This window comes from Copadichromis virginalis, linkage group LG5 (genome assembly GCF_057382275.1).
Source record: "Copadichromis virginalis isolate Kocher_CV1m ecotype Utaka linkage group LG5, C_Virginalis_male_GT1.1, whole genome shotgun sequence".
NCBI lineage: Eukaryota > Metazoa > Chordata > Actinopteri > Cichliformes > Cichlidae > Copadichromis > Copadichromis virginalis.
Window position 1 is genome coordinate 22258848 of NC_140622.1, and position 23084 is coordinate 22281931.

At 41.1% G+C, this 23084-nt stretch overlaps 3 protein-coding genes across 5 annotated transcripts; all 3 read left to right on the top strand.

Annotated features, from left to right (window-relative positions):
* The first annotated feature begins 1458 nt into the window (after positions 1–1458).
* fbxo42 (F-box protein 42) lies at positions 1459–9549 on the top strand. 3 transcript variants are annotated; one of them, XM_085456726.1, is made up of 11 exons: positions 1459–1669; positions 2574–2856; positions 2978–3094; positions 3668–3802; positions 4784–4937; positions 5043–5153; positions 5497–5593; positions 5756–5812; positions 5896–6012; positions 7920–8950; positions 9258–9549. In XM_085456726.1, exons 2-11 carry the CDS (start codon positions 2580–2582, stop codon positions 9337–9339), a joined length of 2178 nt encoding a protein of 725 aa, XP_085312852.1. In that variant the 5' UTR covers positions 1459–1669; positions 2574–2579; the 3' UTR covers positions 9340–9549. The 3 variants fall into 3 exon arrangements, with proteins under 3 accessions (XP_085312852.1, XP_085312850.1, XP_085312851.1); XM_085456724.1 differs by lacking the exon at positions 9258–9549 and having other exon boundaries at positions 1460–1669; positions 7920–9068; XM_085456725.1 differs by lacking the exons at positions 1459–1669; positions 9258–9549 and adding an exon at positions 1693–1883 and having other exon boundaries at positions 7920–9068.
* A 2008-nt stretch (positions 9550–11557) lies between these two features.
* slc25a34 (solute carrier family 25 member 34) lies at positions 11558–20556 on the top strand. The gene is made up of 6 exons (XM_085456729.1): positions 11558–11622; positions 12017–12772; positions 15748–15813; positions 18673–18825; positions 18922–19056; positions 19361–20556. Exons 2-6 carry the CDS (start codon positions 12230–12232, stop codon positions 19529–19531), a joined length of 1068 nt encoding a protein of 355 aa, XP_085312855.1. The 5' UTR covers positions 11558–11622; positions 12017–12229; the 3' UTR covers positions 19532–20556.
* A 48-nt stretch (positions 20557–20604) lies between these two features.
* Positions 20605–22699, top strand: LOC146709669 (transmembrane protein 82-like). Its single transcript, XM_085456730.1, has 6 exons — positions 20605–20958; positions 21059–21131; positions 21217–21409; positions 21526–21949; positions 22231–22415; positions 22502–22699. Exons 1-6 carry the CDS (start codon positions 20883–20885, stop codon positions 22589–22591), a joined length of 1041 nt encoding a protein of 346 aa, XP_085312856.1. The 5' UTR covers positions 20605–20882; the 3' UTR covers positions 22592–22699.
* Positions 22700–23084: the final 385 nt, after the last annotated feature.

The window sequence follows — 23084 nt, forward strand, 5'->3', positions numbered from 1 at the left end:
AAGAGGAGTACAGGAGCCTGGTGAGGAACTTTATCACACAAACCACCTGAAACTCAACACTTCAAAGACCAAGGAACTGGTTGTGGATTTCGGGAGGTCCAGACCAGGTCCACTGCCAGTTCAGATAGAGGGAGAGGAGGTGGAGGTGGTCAACACATGCAAGTACCTCGGGCTGTGGGTGGACAACAAACTGGACTGGTCATGCAACACACAGCACCTGTATAAAAATGGCCAAAGCCGACTGTACTTCCTCAGGAGGCTGAGGTCTTTCAACATCTGCAGGAAGCTCCTGAGGATGTTTTACCAGTCGGTGGTCGCAGGAGTACTTTTCTATGGCGTGGTGTGCTGGGGGAGCAGCACAGCAAAGAAGGACTCATCCAGGCTGGAGAAACTAATCAGGAAGGCGGGCTCTGTGGTCGGCATGAAGCTGGACACTCTGGTGACAGTGGCAGAGAAGAGGACCTTAAAGAAACTGATGGACATTATGAACAATGCCGGGCATCCTCTGCACACGGTCGTAAACAATCAGAGGAGCCTATTCAGCGACAGGCTGCTTCTCCCAAAGTCAAAAACCAACAGACTCCTTTGTCCCACACGCCATCAAACTGTTTAACTCCTCACTGGAGGGGAGAGGGAGGAGAAACAGGGGGACAAGGGAGGGCGGGAACAACTGAGCTGTAGGTGCTTTTCTACACTGTGAAATATTTGTTTTTTGTTTTGTCTTTTTTTCTTATATTCGACTGTGCAATAATCACTGTGCAATATACTCACTCAAATGAGTAATCCTATTTATCCATATTGTATATTCTGTATCTATATATGTGTATATATGGTGTATTTATGCTTATATCCTTACTCTCATTCCCCTTAATGTATCTGTAACATGCAACTTCTTTTGTGCTTTGCTACTGGAAACTGAATTTCCCGGAGGAACCCACCCGAGGGATTAATAAAGTTTCATCTAATCCAATCTAATCTAATCTCTAATCTTTTCATATATTTATATATTTATTTTTCTCTTGAGGAAAATCTCCCCCAGATATGTTTTAATTCAAACTTTATTTTGGGTATCTTCTTACATTATGTTGTGTATCTAATAATGCTGCTGTTATGAATGTCAGGCTTATTTGGTAAGACTTCTGTTCTTGTTTTCTGTTTTTGTTTTGTTTTTTGCTTCAATAAACTATACATATATATACAAAATACATAAATATACAACTATAAAAACCTTAACAGTGGTATGGAAAGGTTTTTCTGCAACTGAACATTCTTTTAGACTAAAGACTACATTTTGAGTTAGCATTTTAAATTTTAGACTTTTGTAGTTATGGCTCTCCATTTTCTTACTTAATTACTCAAAATTTCAACTTAGCTTTTAATTAAAAAAAAAAAAGTAATTAATAATTGAATGGCTGAAAAAGGCTTCCATACCACGGTCACACACAGCTTGTTGCCCTGGGCGGCTGTTTGGGGCTGAGGACCCACCCTGGTACCACAGACGGTTAGCGGCTACCGGAGCGTCGCTGAGCTGCGGAGGAGGTCGCTGTTCACAGCGGAAGATGGCGACTGTTTGGAGGCTGCAGAGGAATCTTTGGAGCTGATAACGGGGAGGAGGAGGAGAGGAAAGCTTCACACTCAGAGCCCTGAAAAGAATACGTCTTAAACAACGGTACAAGACAAATCTGGCGTAGTCACCGAGAGAAGCTGACAGCGTATAATAAAGAAGGAAACTGACATTACACATAGCCTGTGGTTGAGCTAGCGTTAGCAAAGATTATTAGCAGAAGACTGAAGGTTTCGACTAGCTCGTCAGTTAGGAGGGTGGTAACACCAAATAAGGCTGCTGACCTGAGAGGATGTCGTGTCGACAAGACAGCTAAGAAGTGAGCGATTTTATGCTGTTTAAAGCAGAGGTGTTGTCGAGAAAATGCACCTTTTCTTTGACACCGCTAGCCAAAAGGTTCTTTTTCTGTTAGCTAACGTTAGCTTGGATGCTCATGACAAGTTGACTAGCGTTAGCCAAAGCTAGCACAAAATATTTTTTCTTGGTCACAATACGGTACCATTAGCCGGTTGGTTAGTTGGATAAATTGCAGTTTGTAGCAAAAATCAAAGCTCATTTAGCCTTATGAAATATGACGTTACTTCCCCTAATATCGTGAGTTAGCTTTAGGCGATAATTAGCACTAGCTACCCAGTATTGCATTATAATGTGATGGCTAACGGCAGCTAATTAGATGTAGCTAATGATATAACTGAAACGTCCGGTGTGGACAGACCAGATACTCAAAGAAAGGACTCCAACCGTTCTAAACAGTGGATATCACACTTAAGGTCGTCAAGCGCTAATTTTATGCTGATTGCAGCTTTGCAGTGTCATTGGGTTTCTTGGCTAGGAGCAGATCTCTTCCAATTTAAAGCCTTCACCCTCTCTATGTTTAGGCTGAGTGAATCAGTCATACAGGCATCTGTAAAATGTGGATTCCAGTAAGAATGTGTAGAGCACAATTAAATCTAGTTGATTCAAAATAGTCCCCTTAGCATCAATAGCCTGTCTCCCAATGTCTCAACAGACAATAATGTCCCGTTCCCCTGACAATGAAGATGGAGGAGGACATGTTGCCATGGATACAGAGGATGAAGGTTCAGAGCCTGCTGGGATAACGGAGGAAGTGGAAGCAAAGATGGGGTCCTCCTGTCAAGAAGGGAACATGGACAGTGGTGCCAAAGGAGAAGGGAGGACAATGGTGGAGCTGCCGGAGGAAGTTCTAGAGTATATTCTGTCCTTCCTCTCACCTTACCAGGAGCACAAGACCGCTGCACTCGTTTGTAAGCAGTGGTACCGTCTCATTAAAGGTACGCCGCTCATGTTTGCATAATATTTAATCATAAGGTGGATGCTTGTTTATCTTTGCTTAGAATCTGCTTTCTCCACTTTTCTGCCTTCTGTTTCTTGAACACTTTCTCTGCTAACTAGGTGTTGCCTATCAGTGTTACCATGGATTTTTGAGAGCTGTCCAGGAGGGTAATATCCAGTGGGAAAGTCGCACATACCCATATCCAGGAACTCCCATCACTCAGCGCTTTTCACACAGTTAGTATATGACCCTTTTACCATGGTTCATGTCAAAAGCATTTTGTCCCACTTATAGGTTGGTGTGTCTATTTCCTACAAGTCAAAATAAAATGCCACTTCATTTTTATGGATCTGAAGCCTCTAAATGTTTGGATGTAATTTAAGGTATGGATCAGATTATAAGTTTAATGTACAGCAATTAAAAAGGGCTTTCAGTCTGTGGTAGATGACTCATGAAAAGAGCAGCATCAGACATTTAATCCATGTATAGACTACTGCTCGTCTTAAAATAGATTATTAGCAACTTCATTTTTTTTCATTTTCTTTCTTCACCAGCTGCATTTGAAGTGAAATGTTCTTTCATCAGTTTTGTTTTGAAATCTTAAAATGCTGATTTGTGCTATGTCACTGTCATAATAGGCCACTTGGAGTAATACAAATATAAACCCTTTTAATTACAGTGGTTTAAATGTAGTGTCAGACAAGCTGTTGGTGCCATCTCATAAAGAACAGGATGATCCTTAAAGCATTGTGTGCAGAGACTTTAACTATACACCCTGGGTATTTATTCTCTCTTCTTGCGGGTTGCAGGTGCATGTTATTATGACTCAAATCAGTCCATGTATGTGTTTGGGGGTTGCACTCAGAGTAGCTGCAATGCTGCCTTCAATGACCTATGGAGACTTGACCTCAACAGCAAGGAGTGGATCCGCCCTTTGGCCTCAGGTAACAATTTCACAGGCTGGTAAGAACAACACAAATCAGAGGTTGTAACCCCTTTTACAACTGTTCTGGAAACAAGTAGCTTCTTATGTAAGGGGAGCTGTGTGGGGACAGTTTCCTTGAAAGGTTGAGTTGGCTCTCTGAGAAAATACTTGTAGGAAGTGGAGTGAGATAGTATAAAGAGAAAAAGTCAGCAACATCTGGGTGAAAATGTGATTGGGTCAGAATTTCAACCTGGGGAACACAAGCTATGATTTTTAGATACATTTGGGTAGTTACAGTTTGGTTTACCTAGATATCCAACATAGTTGTCTGGTTACTGTTGATGTGGGTGGGTGGGGGACGGGGATAGTTCTCCAACCAGTCTCTAAAGTGCAACCTACCTATTTGATGTATTGCTATGGCAACATAATGGTTCTGCCTTGGTTTATAGAGTGTAGTAAACAGTTCAACATGTTTTTAATGGTCATTTAAAGTGTCCCCGCTACAGCACAAAGTTTGACAAAACTGTTAGTCCCATCCATGGTGGCAATTTTCTCATAATTACTGCTCCCATAATTCTCATTATGTTAACATGTTTTTAATCTTAAAACTGATTTTTCATGTTGAGATGCCAGGTAAATTGTTTGGTTTGGATGAGTTTAGGTTACAGATCTGCCTGTTTATATTTGTTTTATTTTCCTAAATGTAATTATTGTATAATTAATGCTACATCCTTGAGGTATAACATCTCATCTCACGGTTTGGGTCAAACTCCACTCTTTCACAATTTTCTGTCAAAAATCTTTGAAGACCAGTCACCCATATTCAGCAGGACATGCTAGAGAGAACAATAGTCAGATGCTTAATAGCAGATTTAATTATACAATGTATGAGTTAAAGCAAAGAGGAAACAGTTTCTGATATGTATGTGTAATTGATGACTTATTTAAAAATCTGGCATACTTATTTTCCAATAATTATTGTTTTATTTCCTTTAAACAGGCTCTTATCCATCTCCTAAAGCTGGAGCGACTCTAGTGATGCACAAAGATCTGTTAGTGCTGTTTGGGGGATGGACTCGCCCCAGCCCTTATCCACTACACCAACCAGAACGTTTTTTTGATGAAATCCACACCTACTCTCCTTCAAAGAACTGGTGAGAAGGAGTGACTGACACATGGTGGCCAAATATGAACTAGTTTAAACATTTCATTATTATTGTCTTCTTTTTCCATATACTTTGTTTTTTCCTCTGTCTCAGGTGGAACTGTATAGTAACGACACATGGACCTCCACCTATGGCAGGCCATTCTTCATCTGTAATAGGAAACAACATGATAGTGTTCGGGGGATCTTTAGGAGCACGTCAGATGTAAGAAGGTTTTATTTGTAATTGACTGCATGCAATTAGAAAGACTAGTCAAAATTTTTGCTTATTTAAACTACAGTGGTGTTAATAGGTTGCCATTGTAAAGGCTTCGCTTGGTTGGTTAACACATGTGAAACAAATTAAATTAGATCTGAAACAATGTGTTGTACAGACTGTGATCTTAGACGGCAGTAATCACTGTTCCCAAGTACAGTAAATCTTCCCACACTCGACTCTCAGGAATTATATTTCAATATAGATTACTAATCCTTTTAGATTTAGATGTTATGAACAGGGATGTATTACTGAATGAAAATTTCCACTGGTCCTCTTTTGGTTATGACAGGAGTAATGAAGTGTGGGTTCTCGACCTGGAGCAGTGGTCCTGGTCCAAACCGCCCATATCTGGACCATCACCACACCCACGAGGCGGCCAGTCACAAGTAAGGCTTCAGTATTTAAACAGGGATGCTTAATCATTTTAACAGCCCTGTGGAAGTTTTGACTTTGACTTGTCTCTTTGTGCATTTACTAAAGGTGCCAGAAAAGTCCATCTATGTTTTATATGTGAAATAAATGATGCTCTTCAAATGTTTATTCATTAGATTGTGATAGACGATCAGACGCTGCTCATCTTGGGAGGATGTGGTGGTCCGAATGCAGTAAGTTTTATTCTTTCTTTCCAGTTTTAAAACAGGTCCTTTAAACATGAGAACTGATTTGGTTTTTTTTCCCCTAATCATAGCTTCTTAAAGATGCCTGGCTTCTCCACATGGATGCACTACCATGGAGGTGGCAGCAGCTGCAGGTGGAAAACGAGGACCATGGGGCCCCAGAGTTGTGGTGTCACCCAGCATGTAGGGTGAGTGTGTGTGACTTAGCCATCAATTAAAGGTGTGCGTTACAAAGCACGTAGGTTGCATGTATAATATACACTGCATAATATTATGGTCACTGATGCAGGTTCTGACAAAGTTGTTAGGATACACAGAGGATCACAGTTTTTGCGCATGGGGCTGTATAGCTGCAGACCAGTCAATGTGTTCATGCTGACCCCTGTCCACCCCTGCCACAAAGAAAAAATGGGTCAGGAATGGTTTGAGGAGCTAAAAGGCGAATTTGAGGTGTTAACTTGCTCTCCAAATTCCCCAGATCTCAATCCGATCGAGCATCTGTTCAATGTGTTGGACAAACATGTCCTACACATGGTGGCCCACCTTACAGCTTACAAGACTTAAAGGACGGGTGTAGTCGAGTGCATGCCTGTGGGTGGGTCAGGGCAAAAGTGGGACCAACACAGTATTAGTAGGGGTGGGTTTTTATAATCGATTCATCGATTAAAATCGATTCTGGCTTGGATAACGTAAAATCGATTCATTAAAATCCTGAATCGATTTTTTAATATAAATTTATTTTGTCCGAAATGCCAGAATCTCTGGTGACATCTCACAAAATTTCAAGAACCACCAAACAGTAAATGAGAGCAGGTACAGGGATTCTGCACATAGACTTAAAAACACAGCGCGACCCGCGGATCAGAATCAGTTAGATGTCGCCTTTCTCACAGTCGGGGCTGAAAGCCGACAGCTCGCTGATCCGGGTCCGCGCTTTGTGTTCACGCCCTTTATGCGCTGATTCTAAAGCTGTTAGTTTGATCTCTCTCCAAACAATATTGACCGAACCAGCAGCTAAAGAAGATCCAAACGCTTCACATAAACATCGTCATGAATTCACTCTTTTACTGTTTTGCTTCCATTGCGATGCGCAGCTCTCTCTCTCTCCCTCTCTCCCTCCCCCTCTCTCCCTCCCACCCTCTCTCTCTCTCGAACAGTTTCGCTTTCTTCATTATTCGCTTGCTTGTTACGCACAAGTCTACTGTTGTTTACAGCGCTGTCGGCCGCTGTTTTTTTCCCTTTTACATTCTTCCGAAAAGAAAACCTCATTTCTGCTGTTCAATACTGAACAAATTTAAACTTTTTAATATTATTCAAAATGCAAAATGCTTAGCCGTGTGTCTAATAAAACCGCTGTAACGTCAGAGGTAATGTTCATTAATTAATGGTTTTCTTTCGTTTTTGATGTACTGCAGAATATTTTTATAAAATCCCAGGCCAGGAAAATCACCTTCATGTTTTTCTGTGTTTTATCTTCAGCTACTTTGACACAAAGGCATCTGCTGTGATGCTCACACCTTGGATAAAGTCTTGCGAGTGTCAGCTTCCTTTTTATAGATACAAAAATATGTAAATGTTCTGATCTGAATTATACTTCTGACTGTCAAAATTTCCCAGATTTAAATCGAATCGAATCGAATTAAATCGAATCGTGGATCGAATCGATTTGGGACCTTGTGAATCGGAATTGAATCGATTCTAGAAATCAGTGACGATACCCAGCCCTAAGTATTAGGCAGGTGGTCATAATGTTATGCCTCTGATCGGTGTATGTTTAAGATAATCTATATGGCACTTGGAACAGGTTACCTTGAAAGTAATCGGTAAAGGTTGAGACATTTGAAACTGATTATTTTTTTTTTTTTTTTTTTTTTTTCTAAAACAAACGTTCCCTGGTCAGTTCTGCCTTCATCTTAAGGTACTGTTGTGACCAGGTTAAAAACAAAAAACATAAAGTCATTCTTTGACTTTACCTTCAAAATACCTCCTTAACCCAGTATGTCTCTTTATAGTACACTCCTGAGTTTTGTGAATACTTGTAAACAGTGTTCACTAATGCTTCTTCTTCCCAACTTGTTCTTTTTTTACACACAAGGTGGGCCAGTGTGTGGTGGTCTTCTCACAGGCTCCATCTGGGCGGGCACCGCTAAGCCCAAGTCTTAACTCTCGGCCCTCCCCCATAAGTGCCACACCTGCCCCTCTGGGCCCTGAACCTCCTTCCCTGCGCTCTCAGTCTCCCGTTCGGAGCGGTGCTGCCGGTGTTGTTCTGGGAGCTGTTGAAGAGGCTCCGTGTGTAAATGGCCGATGGGGCACTCTGAGACCTCGGCCTTCAGCGAGAGGTGGTGCCAGAGACGGGAGCCCGTCCTCCTCTCAGCAGCCATCTCCTTCACAAGGCCCAGAAAGCCCTCCTCTTCCTCCCTTAATAAATGGATCCTCCCCTTCCCCACGGACCAGCCCAGCCCAGGCTGCATCTCCTCCCTCTCGTCCTCACCTGCCTTCCTCCACTGACTATGGATGGGAGTCTCCCCCCTCTGCTGCTCACCATCCTGAGGTCCCCAGCACCAACGGCCTGCATACACCTCCCTCAGGCTCCCCATGCACCCCACCAGGTGCAGTGTCCCCTGCTGCCTTACGACGAGGGCTGGAGGCAGTGAAAAACAAATCTTCCTCATCTGTACCGTCTTCATCATCATCGTCTTCCCTTCAGACACAGGGGCCTTCTCCTGGAGGTGGAGCAGGTCCTCCAGGAACCCCTCCGTCATCCTCCTCCAGTCCTCCTCAGGTGGCTGGAGCCGATGGACATGCTATCCCGCCTATTGCGAGGCGTCTCGGTCATCATCCGCCGCAGAGCCTGAACGTAGGCAAACCTCTGTACCAGTCTCTCAACTGCAAGCCCATGCAGATGTATGTGCTCGATGTGTCCCGAGCCAAGTCTGCTGGGGTAGTGTCTTGGAGAGTTTATGGGAACGGGACTCCACCTGCAGTCACAGGACCACCGGAGACCAGCCTTCACACTGTGGTACAGGGCAGGGGAGAGCTCATCATCTTTGGAGGCCTCATGGACAAAAAACAGAATGTGAAATACTACCCTAAAACCAACGCCTTGTACTTTGTACGCGCTAAAAGGTAATGCAGCTCCAGACGGGATTGAGAAGATGTTCATCCTGTGACCACACAAGGGAACTGACACACAAGGCCTTTTTCCTGTAGGAAGGATTATGAATAAAGAACATAATCATTGCTAGATATTTCACTTCAGAAATTCACTATTTCCCCCTTCTGCCTACTGCAAGCATTCAAAAGAAAACACTTTAAGTACACTTTGATAAAACCATTTTCTTGAATGAGAATCCTGTGAGTGTGTGAGTATGAGACCACAGTGATGGGAGAAAATTTGACTTCTTCTTTTTTTTTTTTTTTTTTTGTTCCCTAGAAGAACAACCAGAAAATTTTTATTTTTTGTGTCATCATCCTCTGAACTCTTAGAGTACGTCTGGAAGAGCGGACGCTGTTGACAGAAACTGTCTACCTGCTTTTTGTATCACTCTTTAAGCCTGCAATGTTTACATTGAAAACAGTGTGAGTGTGTGTGTGTATGTGTATGTGTGTGCACGATGGTGGTTAAAAGTTGTTGATTAATGTGTGTGACGGGGGCTACAGTGGATGAGAGATGTGGCACTGTACTATGAATATAGTTAAACAATAAAGGCCTCCATGTCTGCTCAGTGACAGTCTCAAAATTCTTGTTTGTCTTTAAACATTGCTGCTGTTGTAGCTTAAACAAGCTCAGCTTGCAGTCATAATTGTGTTGAAGCTTTCGATCATTTCAGCAGTTGTCATCAAACTGGAGAATAAACTTTGAAGTTACACAAACCTAAGGAAACAGCTGAAACCATTAATGTGAAGTTTAATTTTTTTTTTTCTAATAGTTAAATACTTCTTCACTTTAATTAGAAGTCGAGTCAAAATTAGAATCTTTAACTTTTATTTCCTCTGATAGGCAGGCAACAGTAATTCAAATAGCCACTGATTACACATGATGAATGCACAAACCTTAAAGCAGATGGGCTACAGCAGCATACGACCACACCGCGCATCACTCCCAAGAAGAGGCACAAGTTTGCATGGACTCGCTAAAAATGGACAATAGAAAATTGGGGAAAAAACACTACCTGGCCTGTTGACTGTGGACTTATGCTGGGACATTAAGATTAGTAGGGCTTTAATTTGGTGCAAACAACATAAAAGCATTAATCCATCCTACCTGATATCAAAGATGATAAAGGCACCTTGCTTGTACTGGGCTAGAAAAGGGGGTCTAGCCCAGTACAAGCAAGGTGTACTTGATAAAGTGTCTGTTGGGTGGACAAAAAAACATAATGGTATACATTTCAACATTGTGAATTCAGTAGTGGTTTCACATCTAAATAAGGTGGGTTTTATATGCTGAGGATTTTCTATGAGTCTGTTGTGGCCAGTGCGATCCTCTATGCTGTTGCATGCTGGGGGAGCAGGCTGAGGGTCGCAGATGCCAACAGACTCAATAAACTAATCCGTAAGGCCAGTAATGTTGTGGGGATGGAGCTGGACTCCCTCAAGGTGGTGTCGGAGAGGCGGATGTTGTCCAAAATAAAGACAATGTTGGATAACACCTCCCACCCACTCCATGACATGCTGGTCAGTCACAGGAGCTCGTTCAGTGAGAGACTGAGATTACCAAAAAGCACCACTGAACGACACAGGAAATCTTTCCTGCCTGTGGCCATCTCCCTGTACAACGCATCCACTTAACACACTGTTTACTGCTACAACTTTTTTCAGCTATTTATTAATAAGTGACTTTATATATATATATATATATATATATATATATATATATATATATATATATATATATTGTACTATTCTTAATTAGCGTATTGTCTGTCTTGTTAATGTTTGTTTATAATGGAGCACTGTAACAAAAAAATAATTTCCCCCAGGGATCAATAAAGTATTCTGATTCTGATATCACAACCTCTAAATGTTGGCCCTTCTTAGCCTTTATAAGAAGAAGCCTGCTGCTCTCTGACTGCTACATAAACTAATGTAAACAAAAGGTCCAAAAATTACTAAAGGTGGCAGGTGGTTCATTAAGATGAACAGGGAACTTGGATCCACCTCAGGTGTCTGATCTGAACTTTACAAAAAGTCGGCCTCTAATGGCTGAGTTTTTGTCATACAGCACAAAAAAGTCGGCAGATAATTGATTTAAAACTTTCTCCAATTAGCACTTACGGCTCATTTTCTTTTCTTTTTCAGAGGGTTCGTCAATTTTAAAGCGATCAACCACATCAGTTTTCCTCTACTGAATAAATCTGAATACTGAAAAACTTTCTAAAACAAATAAAAAGATAAATATAAGATGGAAGAAGCGCAAAAGTAAAAGCAGTGCATATGTCCCTTTGTTTTGCTTCCAAGATTATCCATGTGGTCTTTAGCAGCTTAACCTTGTTTTGATAGCTCACACACAGCATTTGCTCTCCCGGGCCTCAGACGCTTCAGCTCTCCCTCTCTCTGACCAACAATAACCTTTTACCCAGAGAGCTCCTATAGGACCAGAGCAGGGGCAGTTTCACAGCACAGCCAACCCATTCGTGCGCACTCAGGGAAATGGTGAGGTGGCACAAAGGCCTGAAACGTTATTGGCTCTGACCAGAATCAGAAGGAGGGGACTGTGACAATGAATGTGCTGAGACACATGTTTACAAGAATGGAGCAGAGAGGGAGAATGGAACTGCACGGGATCAATGAAAACTGTGAGTGTCATTATCAACTAAGATTTTTATAACCACAGAAAAAGACTCTCAGAAAAGTTTTATATTTCCACGTGGCTGTCTCTGATACTTGTTCTGAGCATTTTTGTGTGCTTGTATGTTTTATGAATGTCAGATTATCTGGTGTGTTTACTCTTAAATCTGTTTCTGGGTCAGTTGTAGTATTGAATGAATGAACTTCAGTGTGCCGAAAGCTCCCAGAGTCAAAGAACAAGAGAGAGGCTTTTACAATGTTTGTCCTGCAAGGAGGAACCTAAATATATCTGACAGCTTTTTCTTTCCTGGAAAAAAAGGAGAGTCACTCTCCTGACTTGCAAGGCTGGATTTGGGTGTCATACCTGAAGCTTGCTTAAAATGTTTGCATGATCTCTTGCAGATGGTGCCTCATTAGAACAGAATGACAGTGAAGAAAGTTAATGAAAGTGAGTCCAGGAGGACACTGTGAGCCTGCGAGTCACAGGACGAACGTGTAAAGCAGATGCTAAATGAGTAATCGCAGGAGTCGGTAGCTTCTGTCTTTGACTTTACTGTACTCTACCAAGTACTTTCCCTGCTCCTATCACACTGAGGCAAGGGGAGGAAAGCCATCATGAGTACTGTTAAGGCAAACTGTGAAGATCACTTCTCAGCGATGAGTAGCACTCAGCTGCTGAACACTTCGCCCGAAGAGTCTGTGTTTGCTCCACAGCCTTCCCAGAGGATTTCACCCACCGTGTTGACGGTCCCCTGTGGGGTCTTTGGCCCCTTGCCGCCGCCTCCTGCAGTCTGGCCTCCACTAGACTTCGCCCTGGGCGCTCTTGCCTGCTGCGCAGCCTGTGTGTTCACCAATCCTCTGGAGGTGGTGAAAACCCGTCTGCAGCTACAGGGGGAGCTTTGTGCTCGGGGATCCTACCAGAGACACTACCGCGGGGTCTTGCAGGCGCTCTGGGTGGTGGGCCGCACGGATGGGCTACGGGGCCTGCAGAAGGGGCTCTCAGCTGGGCTCATCTACCAGGGTGTGATGAACGGTGTGAGGCTGGGCTCGTACTCCTACTGTGAAGCTCTGGGGATCACTTCTTTCCATGGGGGGAGTCTGCTGTCAGGGGCAGGTGCTGGAGCTCTGGGTGCCTTCATAGCTTCTCCTGCCTATCTGGTAAGTTTATTAAAGTTTCTCCTTTTTATAGTTTCTTCTATAGTCATTGTTTCCAGAGGAAGGTATCTCAATAAAACATGAAGCTCCATAGAGATAAACTCCTTTAGTGGTCTGCCACTGATTTGGCTTTTGTGCATCATTAAAATTAATTTAAAATATCTGCTTTGTTTTGGTTAAGTTTTTTTTGTGACTCTTTTAATTCAAATGAAGTGTCTACCTGTGAGCATCCCCATTACAATATGTATTAATGTAAATGAATTGACTTTTTAGGATCTTTTGCATTAATGATTTTTTAAGACAAATCTGTACAGTCTCAACATATGAAAAGAAAAGGCCAAATCCATCTATCCAATGCTGAGGTGGTCTGGGCATCTGACGCCAAATATGAGAGAATTAAGAGAAGAAACAATCATGTTTGCTTCATGTGTGGCACTTTCTTAAATCCTTTTTATTCAGTCCTCTGATATTTTTTCCAGAAAGGTCTTTTTATTCAAAGTGACTGAAAACAGTGTGTTCTAATCACGTTAAAGCAGAAGTAACAGAAGCATTAGATCTCCCACTAGATGTGTGGCCTGGATGACAAACTCTCAGGAACTAACTAGGTCACTCATTGTTAAACTGTGATCCGCAGCAAAAAAACATCAACACACTTCTAAACTTGTATCACAGTGTAACACAAAGGATTTTCCATAAACACGAGTAATATGTTACAACAGGATATTTCTCTCTTTTTTTGATATTCAACAGTTCTTATTCATTATTAGCACAAAAACAAAACAAACAAAAAACGAACAGAATCACATACATTGCAAATGTATGTAATAATTTTAAATTACATATATGGGGAGAGAGGGAGAGAGACAAATATTTACCATCTACTCGCCCATAGATTTAAAAAAGAAGAGACAAAAGTGAACTCCCATCCTTTGTGCTCACTTCCTAATTACGCAACAGGATATTTATACATTAAAGGAATAGTCACATTCAACATTCAAATACATCATGGTCTGTAGGTGTAGATGTGGTTCAGATGACCGAGTGAAGTTCAAACTGATCCTCAGCATTGGGAAGAAAAGTGATTTACATGACTTTGAATGTTGTTATTGGTGTCAGACGAGCTGGTCTGAGTACTGCTGATCTGTTGGGATTTTCCCACATAGCCATCTTTTGACTTTAAAATGAATGGTCTGAAAAAGAAATATCCAGTGAGCTGTAGTTCTCTGTGTGAAAATGGAGACCGGTTTCAGCTGAAAGGAAGGCAACAATAGCTCAAATAACCACCTTTTAAACCCAAAATATGCACAAGAGCATCTCTGGGGATACAATTCACACAAGTTTATCAAAACTGAATCACAGAAGACTGAAAAAACATTGCCTTGTCTTTGAGACTGCATTTCTGCTGCAATGTTCAGATGGTAGGGTCAGAATTTAATGCAAACAACACGAAAGCGTGGATTCATCCTACCTGGTGGTGATGTAACAGTGTGGAGGATATACCAACGGGGCATCATTTAAACACCACAGCCTGCCTGCATGTTGTTGCTTCTCTTGTCCATCCCTTTATGACCACATTGTAGACATGTTCTTATGCCTGCTTCCTGCAGTGCAAGAAGCAAGAATGAAGACACTTCAGAAGGCAAAACAGGTTTGCAGCCCAGTAGTAGCAAGGTGTACTTGAAGTGGCTAGTAAGTCTATATTGGAGCAATTTTCAGTTGCTGTAAAAATTGTTTATTCGAAGAAAATTCTAGGAGCTTGCATTTGAAATGATGTGAAATTCTTCCAAAGAATTGTTTTTCCAGTATTTCCAGTATAAAATCTGCCCCCACCCTCCACCCTTTGTTTCCTTCCTGAACGTCTGCAGCAGAATAATTATACAACTAGGGAATTGTGTTCCAAAAAGACTAACTTTGGAAATTCCCCTGAAATCATGTGGTGGAATCTGGTTAGTGAGAGACCAGCAACGCTTTCAGACTAACTTGACTAAATGGAAAGTTAAAGAGGGGAAAATAAATTTCAGTGGCTTAATGAAAGGACAGTAAAATGAAATGAACTTGAAAGAAAAGAAAAACTAAAATACAGACCCAACTGTCTGCATTTGAACTGAAGGGCAAAGAAAGAGACCCCAGACCATTTTCAAAGACACCTCAAAGGTCTTCAAGCTGTTTTTGCCCAGTGTTTGCTTGATCACATAGATGTTCATAGATCATAGATCTAGGTCATTTAGAAAGTCTTCAAAACGCAGTATGATCTCCAGTTTAAATCAGAGTGTGCATTTTCTTAGCAGTCCGTCTACATGCTCTCCAAAAAACATCACTTTCACACCAGTGTCAAACTTCACCATCACTCGATTTATGTCCTCTGCATTTCTACAACTGTACCACTCTTTTTGTTGTTTTTCTGCCTCAGCTGCCAGTCAATACATCCAAGTCCATTTAAGCTTTCTGGACGGTCATGGAAAGACGATACTGTCTGATGACGTATTTATATCACGGTCACTAAATATATCCTGAATGTTTTTCTTTCCGCCTGCTGCTGCCAAACCTGTTGTGGGTCCTTCTGTGTGCTGCCGGCAGGCAGTAAAGGTTATTTTACTGACACCATATCTGATATCAAGAAGGAAACGATGAAGCTTCTTCTCCTTTTTTATTTAGGCGTTTTTGTTTTACATGAAATGTATCATGATTTCACAAGAAGAAAAAAAACTTCCTTTTCAAGGAAAGTGCGAATGAATCACCGAATCCTGTATTTGACCAGCTCCTGACGATCTGCACGTTGTGTAACTCCTTCCTGTGAATATTAGCAGGGTTATCGGGTATCCTCACACAACTCATTCTAACAAATGACTTGGTGACAAGTCTGGTGCTCTGTGCACTTTGAACTCTGTTTCAGCAAAGCATTAAGTGAAACTCGCTGCTGAACACTAACCATAAGCCTGAATGCATTTTAAAACGTGCTTGCTGTGTTTTCTTCATAGGTGAAAACCCATCTGCAGGCTCAGACTGTGGCAGCCATTGCAGTAGGTCACCAGCATAACCACCTGGTAAGATGGACACATTTCACATAAAACACAAGAATATCTTACCAGCTGTTTCAATGTTTAAAGATGTCAGTACAGGTGTATTAAAGTACAATAACTGGCCAGGATGGTGTAAACTATGTGCTATAGTATAATAATTGTGCTTTTTTTTTTTATCAGGTGTTCATTTGGTAATTAAAATTTGAAGCCCATAACACTCCCATTAATATGACATACCAAGATAGAAAGCTGATAATGAAAACGTTAATTGTTGGCACCTGAGGAGAAAATGGTCATTATAAGCACTGCGTATCAATAACATTATGTACCTGTGTTTTCAACAAAAAATGGATACAACTTGTATTTGACATGTATTTAATATTTTTCTCTAAAATGCAGTGTGGTGAGAGTATAAAACTAAAAGTATAAGTTAAATTATAGAGAAGCACAGTAAAACTGCAGACGCATGGTGTTTAAACAGTACGTGTCTGCCCTTTAACCATCAGATCATATAATCTGCCCGGCCAAAAGAAAAAGGCTCCACCTATATTTACTTAAGCAAACCAATAAGAGCCTTCCACTGGATATTTACTGCAATAATTAATATGGCTAAGCTGGATACAGGTTATTTAAACCTAACTGATGTAGTGAGCTGCTTCTCATTTCTCAAACAACCATATCAGAAGACGCATCATGTGGTTGTGGAAAAGATGGGTTAAATTATTTGCCTTCATCAAGCAAAGACAACTAAGGTGATTACTGAAACTACCAAAACCTGGATAAAAGCTGTCCGAAATGCCAGAGCTAGCAAATTAAAACTAAAATATGCTAATTGATATTAATTTTTTTTTATTATTATTCAGAAGGTTCATTAAACACTCAATTTTCAAAAAAACCATGCAATTTCAGGCAGTTATTTCCTGGTTCAGGCTGTAAAGGGGCTGAAAGGACCTGGGAGGATAGTGATGAATCATCAAAAAAGGAAGAAATGTGGTTGGAAAAAAGTGATCGTGATTGGAGATCCTTTAAACATCTGGTAAAATCAGATCATAAAAAAAGTCATCAGCACAAGTCATGGATATGTCTAACACTGAAAGTACATTTGCAAACACACATGATGTGAAGCAAACTCGGTGGACTAAAAACAAATCGCTGAATCTTTTTAAGGCTTATCAGAATCAGAAAGGGTTTTATTGCCAAATGTTGAGCAGGTTTACAACATTAGGAAATTGCTGCGGTATTTTGTGCAAACATACTGTCAGACAATGCTTAAATAAACATAAAAATTAAAATTAAAAGTGCTAAGAGTGCTCTCAGGGGAAAAAAGGCAGGAACAATAGAAACAGATCGTGTGGTCTAAATAGTCCAGATTTATCCTCTTCCCCAGTGATGTCTCCATCAACGTAAGAAGAGAGGCAGATGAAGTGATGCACCCATCATGCCTGCTCAGGGCCTGCTGCAAGAACCTGCAGGGGCAGTGTTATAATCTGCAGATGCTTCAGCTGGTCAAGTCTACACCAGTGATATGTGCCCAAAGAATGAGGTCACCTGAATATACTGAATGGCCAGGTTCAGCTATCAGTGGCATGTCCTGTATTCTAAGTTGGCAATGCCAGGATTGATCAGGCTCCAACTGAAAAGCGTATCAAAAACAGTGCCAAAATGAATGCATTATCAAAGGTTAATAAATACAGCTCCATACATACATGTGTATGTTCAAATGTGCAGCTAATTCCTCCTGAAATCAGCTGCAGAATTAACAAAAACAGAAAGTGATGGTCTGACTTAATGTATTCAAGGCAAATTTAAATGGGTTGCATGAAGTTACTTCAGGCTGCCTGAATGTTTTGCCTGAATATTATTACCTTTATTTCTGGCTTTAGACAAATACTTTTACTAAGGTATTCATTTTCGCAAATTCTTGTTCACAAATTTTAGTAAAAGTGTCATGTTTTGGCTGTGTGCAGGCAGGAGAAGGACCCAAACGCAAAACTTACCACACAGGAATTAAACTCAAAAAGCTGCTTTATTGCAGAATGTCACAAAAACTAAACTGGGACATGGCTAACTAAGGGACATGGCTAACTAAGGGACATGGCTAACTAAGGGACATGGCTAACTAAGGGACATGGCTAACTAAGGGACATGGCTAACTAAGGGACATGGCTAACTAAGGGACATGGCCACACAGCCATGAGGGAGACTACACCACTGACAAAGCGAAACACAGGGCTTAAATACACTGAGGGATAACGAGGGAATGAGACACAGAAGGAGAGCACAGCTGGGAGTAATCAGGCTGGACGAGACAAGGGAAGCAAAACTAGAAACACTGACATGAGACACGGACCTTCAAAGTAAAACAGGAAACACACTGACTGAACTCCAGACATGTAAACTTAACAGGGACTGGGGAGACAGAACATTGGAACCTGAAACATGGTACAGAAAGGCACAGTAGACATCATGGAACACAGTGAAGCCATATTACTAAACTTAAGAACTAAACTCATGATAACCATAACTGAAACCTAGGGAAATAACAAAGACAGTACAACAAAGGACCAAGAAAAAACACAAGAACTCAAAAAGCTGGGTCAGAAAGACCCAGAACCGTGACAAAAAGAGATTTTAAATAAAGAATAAACTTACAGAATAATTATTTCTTTTTTTCCTGTAAAAACCTGACTTGTTACCCTCTTATTCTAGTGTACCTACCTTTGAATATTTGTAGGTAAATGCAATTAAATGCAATTTAAATCCCATTTAATTACAGGGGAATTACACCCTTAGTTGCAAGCCGTGTTATAAAGTGTTACCTGGTTTTGAGTGTTATTATCTGTAGCCTCTACTCACCAGTGCCTTTGTTTTCTTCTATTTCAGGGAGTGTCTGATGCCTTTGTTACCATCTATCGAAAAGAAGGTTTAATTGGTCTTTGGAGGGGTGTGAATGGGGCTGTGCCTAGAGTCATGGTGGGATCAGCTGCCCAGCTGGCAACCTTCACCTCAGCTAAGGAATGGGTGTCACATTCTCAGGTAATGTTATCTAAAGAGCCGAAGGTTTTATGTCATATGTGACCAAGCTGCTGCCATTCGTTGAAAGTCGGATCAACTTTCTTTGTGTCCTTTCAGTGGTTCAGTCCAAACAGCTGGCTCGCAGTCTTGATGGCAGCTGCAGTCAGTGGAGTTGCTGTGGCCATTACCATGACACCATTTGATGTCATTAGTACTCGGCTCTACAACCAGCCGGTGGATGAGTTGCGTAAGGTGAGTCTGTCTTCAACACAGTTGTCCTCATTTTCATTAGTTTCACAATCTAAAAAAAAAAGCATACCGTCATTAAAAAAAGCAATATGAAATCATTTCATCTATATTATATATTTGTATTGACCTTTATCATCTAATTTATATATTTTTATAGATATATTATTTCATCTTTTTCTCATATTAGGTATGTATTTAAGGAGAAACTGCCTTTGAATCTTATTGTGTTGTGTAGAGTGACTATAAAGGAACTCAGCTTATTTCAGTTCACGAAAGACTTGCTGTGTTTTTTACATCTGTTTTGTAGGGTCGTCTGTATCATGGATTTTCAGACTGCATGCTGAAGGTGTGCAGAGCGGAGGGCCTGCTGGGTTTGTATAAAGGCATGGGCCCCGTGTTCCTGCGACTGGCCCCGCACACGGTGCTAAGCATGCTGTTCTGGGATCTGATGAGGCAACAAGCAGTGAAGGATAAGTAGAGCTGAAGCACCCATACTTGCACACTGAAAGCACAACTGGGCTCTGCTACAGCTGTTAGAGTGCTCTCTCAGTTAATGAAGCACTGAATTTAAAGCAACTGTGTGACATTTTGGGAAGTAAACTTATTTACTTTTCTTTCCGAGAGTGAAATGAGATGGTTCATGGACGTTTTTATGGTTAATATGAAGCTAGCATCTGGTTAACTTATCTTAGCATAAAAACAGCTAGTTTAGCTCTGGGCAAAGTTAATAAAATAGTTAATGGTAACTCCTTAGAAGCATAATAATTGCATATAAAATAACAAACTGTTGTTTCAACAGTTTTTATTAAACACACAGATATAAAATGCTGGTAAACTTTAGAGGTACTGATAGCTGCTGGTAGCTCTGACAAGCTAGCTGTTGCCTTTCATTTTTAGTCTTTATGCTAAGCTAAGCACATGCCTGCTGGCTGTGGCTTTATATTTAACCAACGGACACTGGGTGCCATATCAAACATCTGATCTTACTCTTTTCCAGAAAGAAACATGAACAAAATGTCAAACTATTTACACTTTAAGTGCAAGCTTTTCTCTCCCATCTAGCACAGAAAATGAACACTTGAAGCACTTAATCAAGACTGGCATGTTACGCACATACTGGAAGACATCTTTCTCTAAAAATATGTCTCGAGTGTATACATTTTTTGATTAGGGTTTTTTTTATACCTCAAGCTTAAGTCTCGCAGGAATTTGCTTGTTAACTCATCAGTGTGTGAATGTGGTCAACTTGAAGAACAAGTCATCATCATTAAAGCAAACAATTGTTTGCCATGTTTATTACACTGTCTAGATGCCTTGTCTGTTGTATTTAAAAAAAACAACCTGATGGGATTTTCTTTTTTTAAATTCACTGACTTGAACTTATGTAACTAAAGCCAAGAATGACATTTGTAATTTCAATTTTTTATGTGCAGAAATTTAACCTACTGGTACTTAAAACTTTAAAAGCAATGAATAGTCCTAATAAAGATTTTTTGTAAGAAACCTGTCTGGTTTGTTTTTGTTCTCTGGATAGGTGGTGAATCTTTTGAATACACTGCTTTAAAACCATTGTAATCTGTGGTGTTTTCTGTTTCTTTGAAATGATTTAATTGACTGGGGTTAAAGGTTTCTTCTTGAGAGGATTTGAAACCCCTTTCATCAAGAATTGATTTGACTAAAAGCTGTAGCCATATCACGTTTCACCTTTGTACCTTTGGGTGGATGGAGCTTACTAAAACCTGATCAGCTCGAAGAAATAAGGGCAAAGTCACTAATTTGTAGCACCACTTTGAGTGTTATTGCTGAAACGTTACAAGAACACCATAAAGATGTTTCTCCCCTTGATCCTGGGAACCACTGGATGGACACCTTTTGATTCAAAACCATTTGATTGCTTTCTTCAAGGTCTGATAACAAGTTTTCTCTGATTATGGTTAAATTCTCAGCACTTTTCAATGTCATGTCTCCTCTTTACTGGCTTATTTTTGGTTGTGTTTTTTTAAAGGGCTCGTAGGTGCATGTGGAATATCAGTGCTGTACAACCTGCTGAGAGTCTACAATTTTGTTCAAAATTCCAAGTGAGTTCACCCTTTGAGAGGAAAAAGGGAAAGCATAGCTTGATTTTCAAGAGCGTTGGAGTTATTCTATTTTGTCTGCACACAGTGATTCTGACTCTGGAAATGGAAGCAAACCCAGGTCATCCTCACTGGGCACGTCTCTGAGAGGGAACTGGAGATCATCCCTCCAGTTCTGGATTCTGACTGTCCTCCTCTCTCTGATGGGCTCGAGGGTTTTCTCCCTGATAGTGCTGGAGTTTTCCCTCAGGGCTGTTTCTACCTGGGCGTCAGCTGGATTGGTGAGCTCCTCCTTAACAAATACTGCAGCTATATTTATGCATTGTTTTATGCTTTTATGTATCTGCTTTAGAGTGTTCTTTCATTACACATTTCTAATCCACGTCTCTTAACGCAGGATGCCAGTGGCAGAGGTCTAGACATGATCCTAATCCAGAGCCAGTTCTCCCTGGGTTGTAGCCTCACCGGCACGCTGATCTTCCTCCAACAGGGGGCTCCACACAGCTCCCTCAGCTTATTTCTGGCAGCTGCTCTCAGCTGGAAACTGGCAAGCTTGAGCCACAGTCTGTGGATCCATGTGGCCAGACTCTACCCGCTGCACAGCACTAAACAGTACTGTGGGAAGTGCATCACTCTTCTAACCTCCGGACACACCATACTGGCTTCACTGCAAAGAGCGGTTGTCTTGGCTTTTGCTGTAGCAAGTGTTGCTTCCACCGCTACGATTTATGACCACTTCCTGTCCCAGAAGGATGCTATGAAGTTCTGGACTCTGCTGACGCTCTGTTACATTATGTTGCTCGTGTATATTCAAGGTGATGGTCAGTGCTGCTGAGAGTGGAACTTAATTAATCCTCAGAGAGGAAAGTACCCACGCAGTGTTAAGTAATAATAAAAATATTTAAATAGATTTAAATAATATTATATGGATTTAAAAAATAAAAGTAGACCATAAGCGATGAAATGAAGCCCTATAAATGTAAAAAGCAACATATATGAATTAAAAACTTAGAATTGATGGCAAAAACACAGCCTATAAAATCAGTAAGCACAAAGCCAAGGCTTTGGGATCATTGTGTAACTTTTCTGTCTGTACTTGCAGAGGATGAGCATCGGCAGACAGGCACAGCGGCCCTCCTACACTCTGTAGTTATGCGGCTGGGAGCCTTGCTCGTCCTCATGCTTGCAATGGGATACTGGTCTGATGTGTTTCAAATCCTCATCGCGTTTCTGGGAGAAGCAGTCTGTCTGTTGCCTTCTTGGGATCTTCTGCAGGCTTTGCTGAAGGTCTGGTCTTTGCCTCGTTATGTTTTAGTTGCTGTAGTTGTGAAAATAACACGACAGGAGGTTGAATTCTCATGTTTCCTTTTCAGGAAGAAAAAGAGGAATCAAGCTTGAGCAGACGTGACGAGTGCTCCGGTCACAAAGGAACCACAATTAAAACATCATCACGTGGCAGATAACGGTGCACTCAAACTCCACCACAATGATTATCATTGACTGTCTCACCTGTAAAGATGCACTATTACTTTGTGTTGTAAAATAATATTGTGCTTAAAGGCTTTAATTGACTTCTTGTTGTTTGGGGTCTTATATTAAACAGAAATAATATAAAAAATAAGCTGATTTAGTATTTAATGTCCAGCCTTTTTTTTTTTTTTTCGCTAATCCAAGTCAGGCTTGTGTGGGAGCTGGAGTCTGTCTCAGCTTTTATGGGGAGAGAGGCGGACAGCTTGCCAGTCTATCACAAAGATAACACAGAGAGACCTACTTGCTTGTCTTTGGACTGTGGGAAGAATCCAGAGAGAACCAACACAGGCACAGAACATGTAAGCTCCACATAAAGAGAGACAACAGTGGTAACCACTGCACCACTGTGCCACCCATAATGTGTTTTAAATGATGGGAGCCAGGTGTGTTCAGAGACTGAAACAATAAAAGTGCTCGCTACTATAA

Excerpts from the sequence above, each read along its gene's own strand:
- fbxo42 (XM_085456726.1), top strand. The coding sequence starts at position 2,580 with ATGTCCCGTTCCCCTGACAATGAAGATGGAGGAGGACATGTTGCCATG. Across the intron at positions 3,095-3,667 it reads CACTCAGCGCTTTTCACACA|GTGCATGTTATTATGACTCA; the intron begins GTTAGTATATGA and ends TGCGGGTTGCAG. Across the intron at positions 8,951-9,257 it reads TACTTTGTACGCGCTAAAAG|AAGAACAACCAGAAAATTTT; the intron begins GTAATGCAGCTC and ends TTTGTTCCCTAG.
- LOC146709669 (XM_085456730.1), top strand. The coding sequence starts at position 20,883 with ATGTTTCTCCCCTTGATCCTGGGAACCACTGGATGGACACCTTTTGAT. Across the intron at positions 20,959-21,058 it reads ATTTGATTGCTTTCTTCAAG|GGCTCGTAGGTGCATGTGGA; the intron begins GTCTGATAACAA and ends GTTTTTTTAAAG. Across the intron at positions 21,410-21,525 it reads CCTGGGCGTCAGCTGGATTG|GATGCCAGTGGCAGAGGTCT; the intron begins GTGAGCTCCTCC and ends CTCTTAACGCAG.
- slc25a34 (XM_085456729.1), top strand. The coding sequence starts at position 12,230 with ATGAGTACTGTTAAGGCAAACTGTGAAGATCACTTCTCAGCGATGAGT. Across the intron at positions 12,773-15,747 it reads TAGCTTCTCCTGCCTATCTG|GTGAAAACCCATCTGCAGGC; the intron begins GTAAGTTTATTA and ends TTTTCTTCATAG. Across the intron at positions 15,814-18,672 it reads GTCACCAGCATAACCACCTG|GGAGTGTCTGATGCCTTTGT; the intron begins GTAAGATGGACA and ends CTTCTATTTCAG.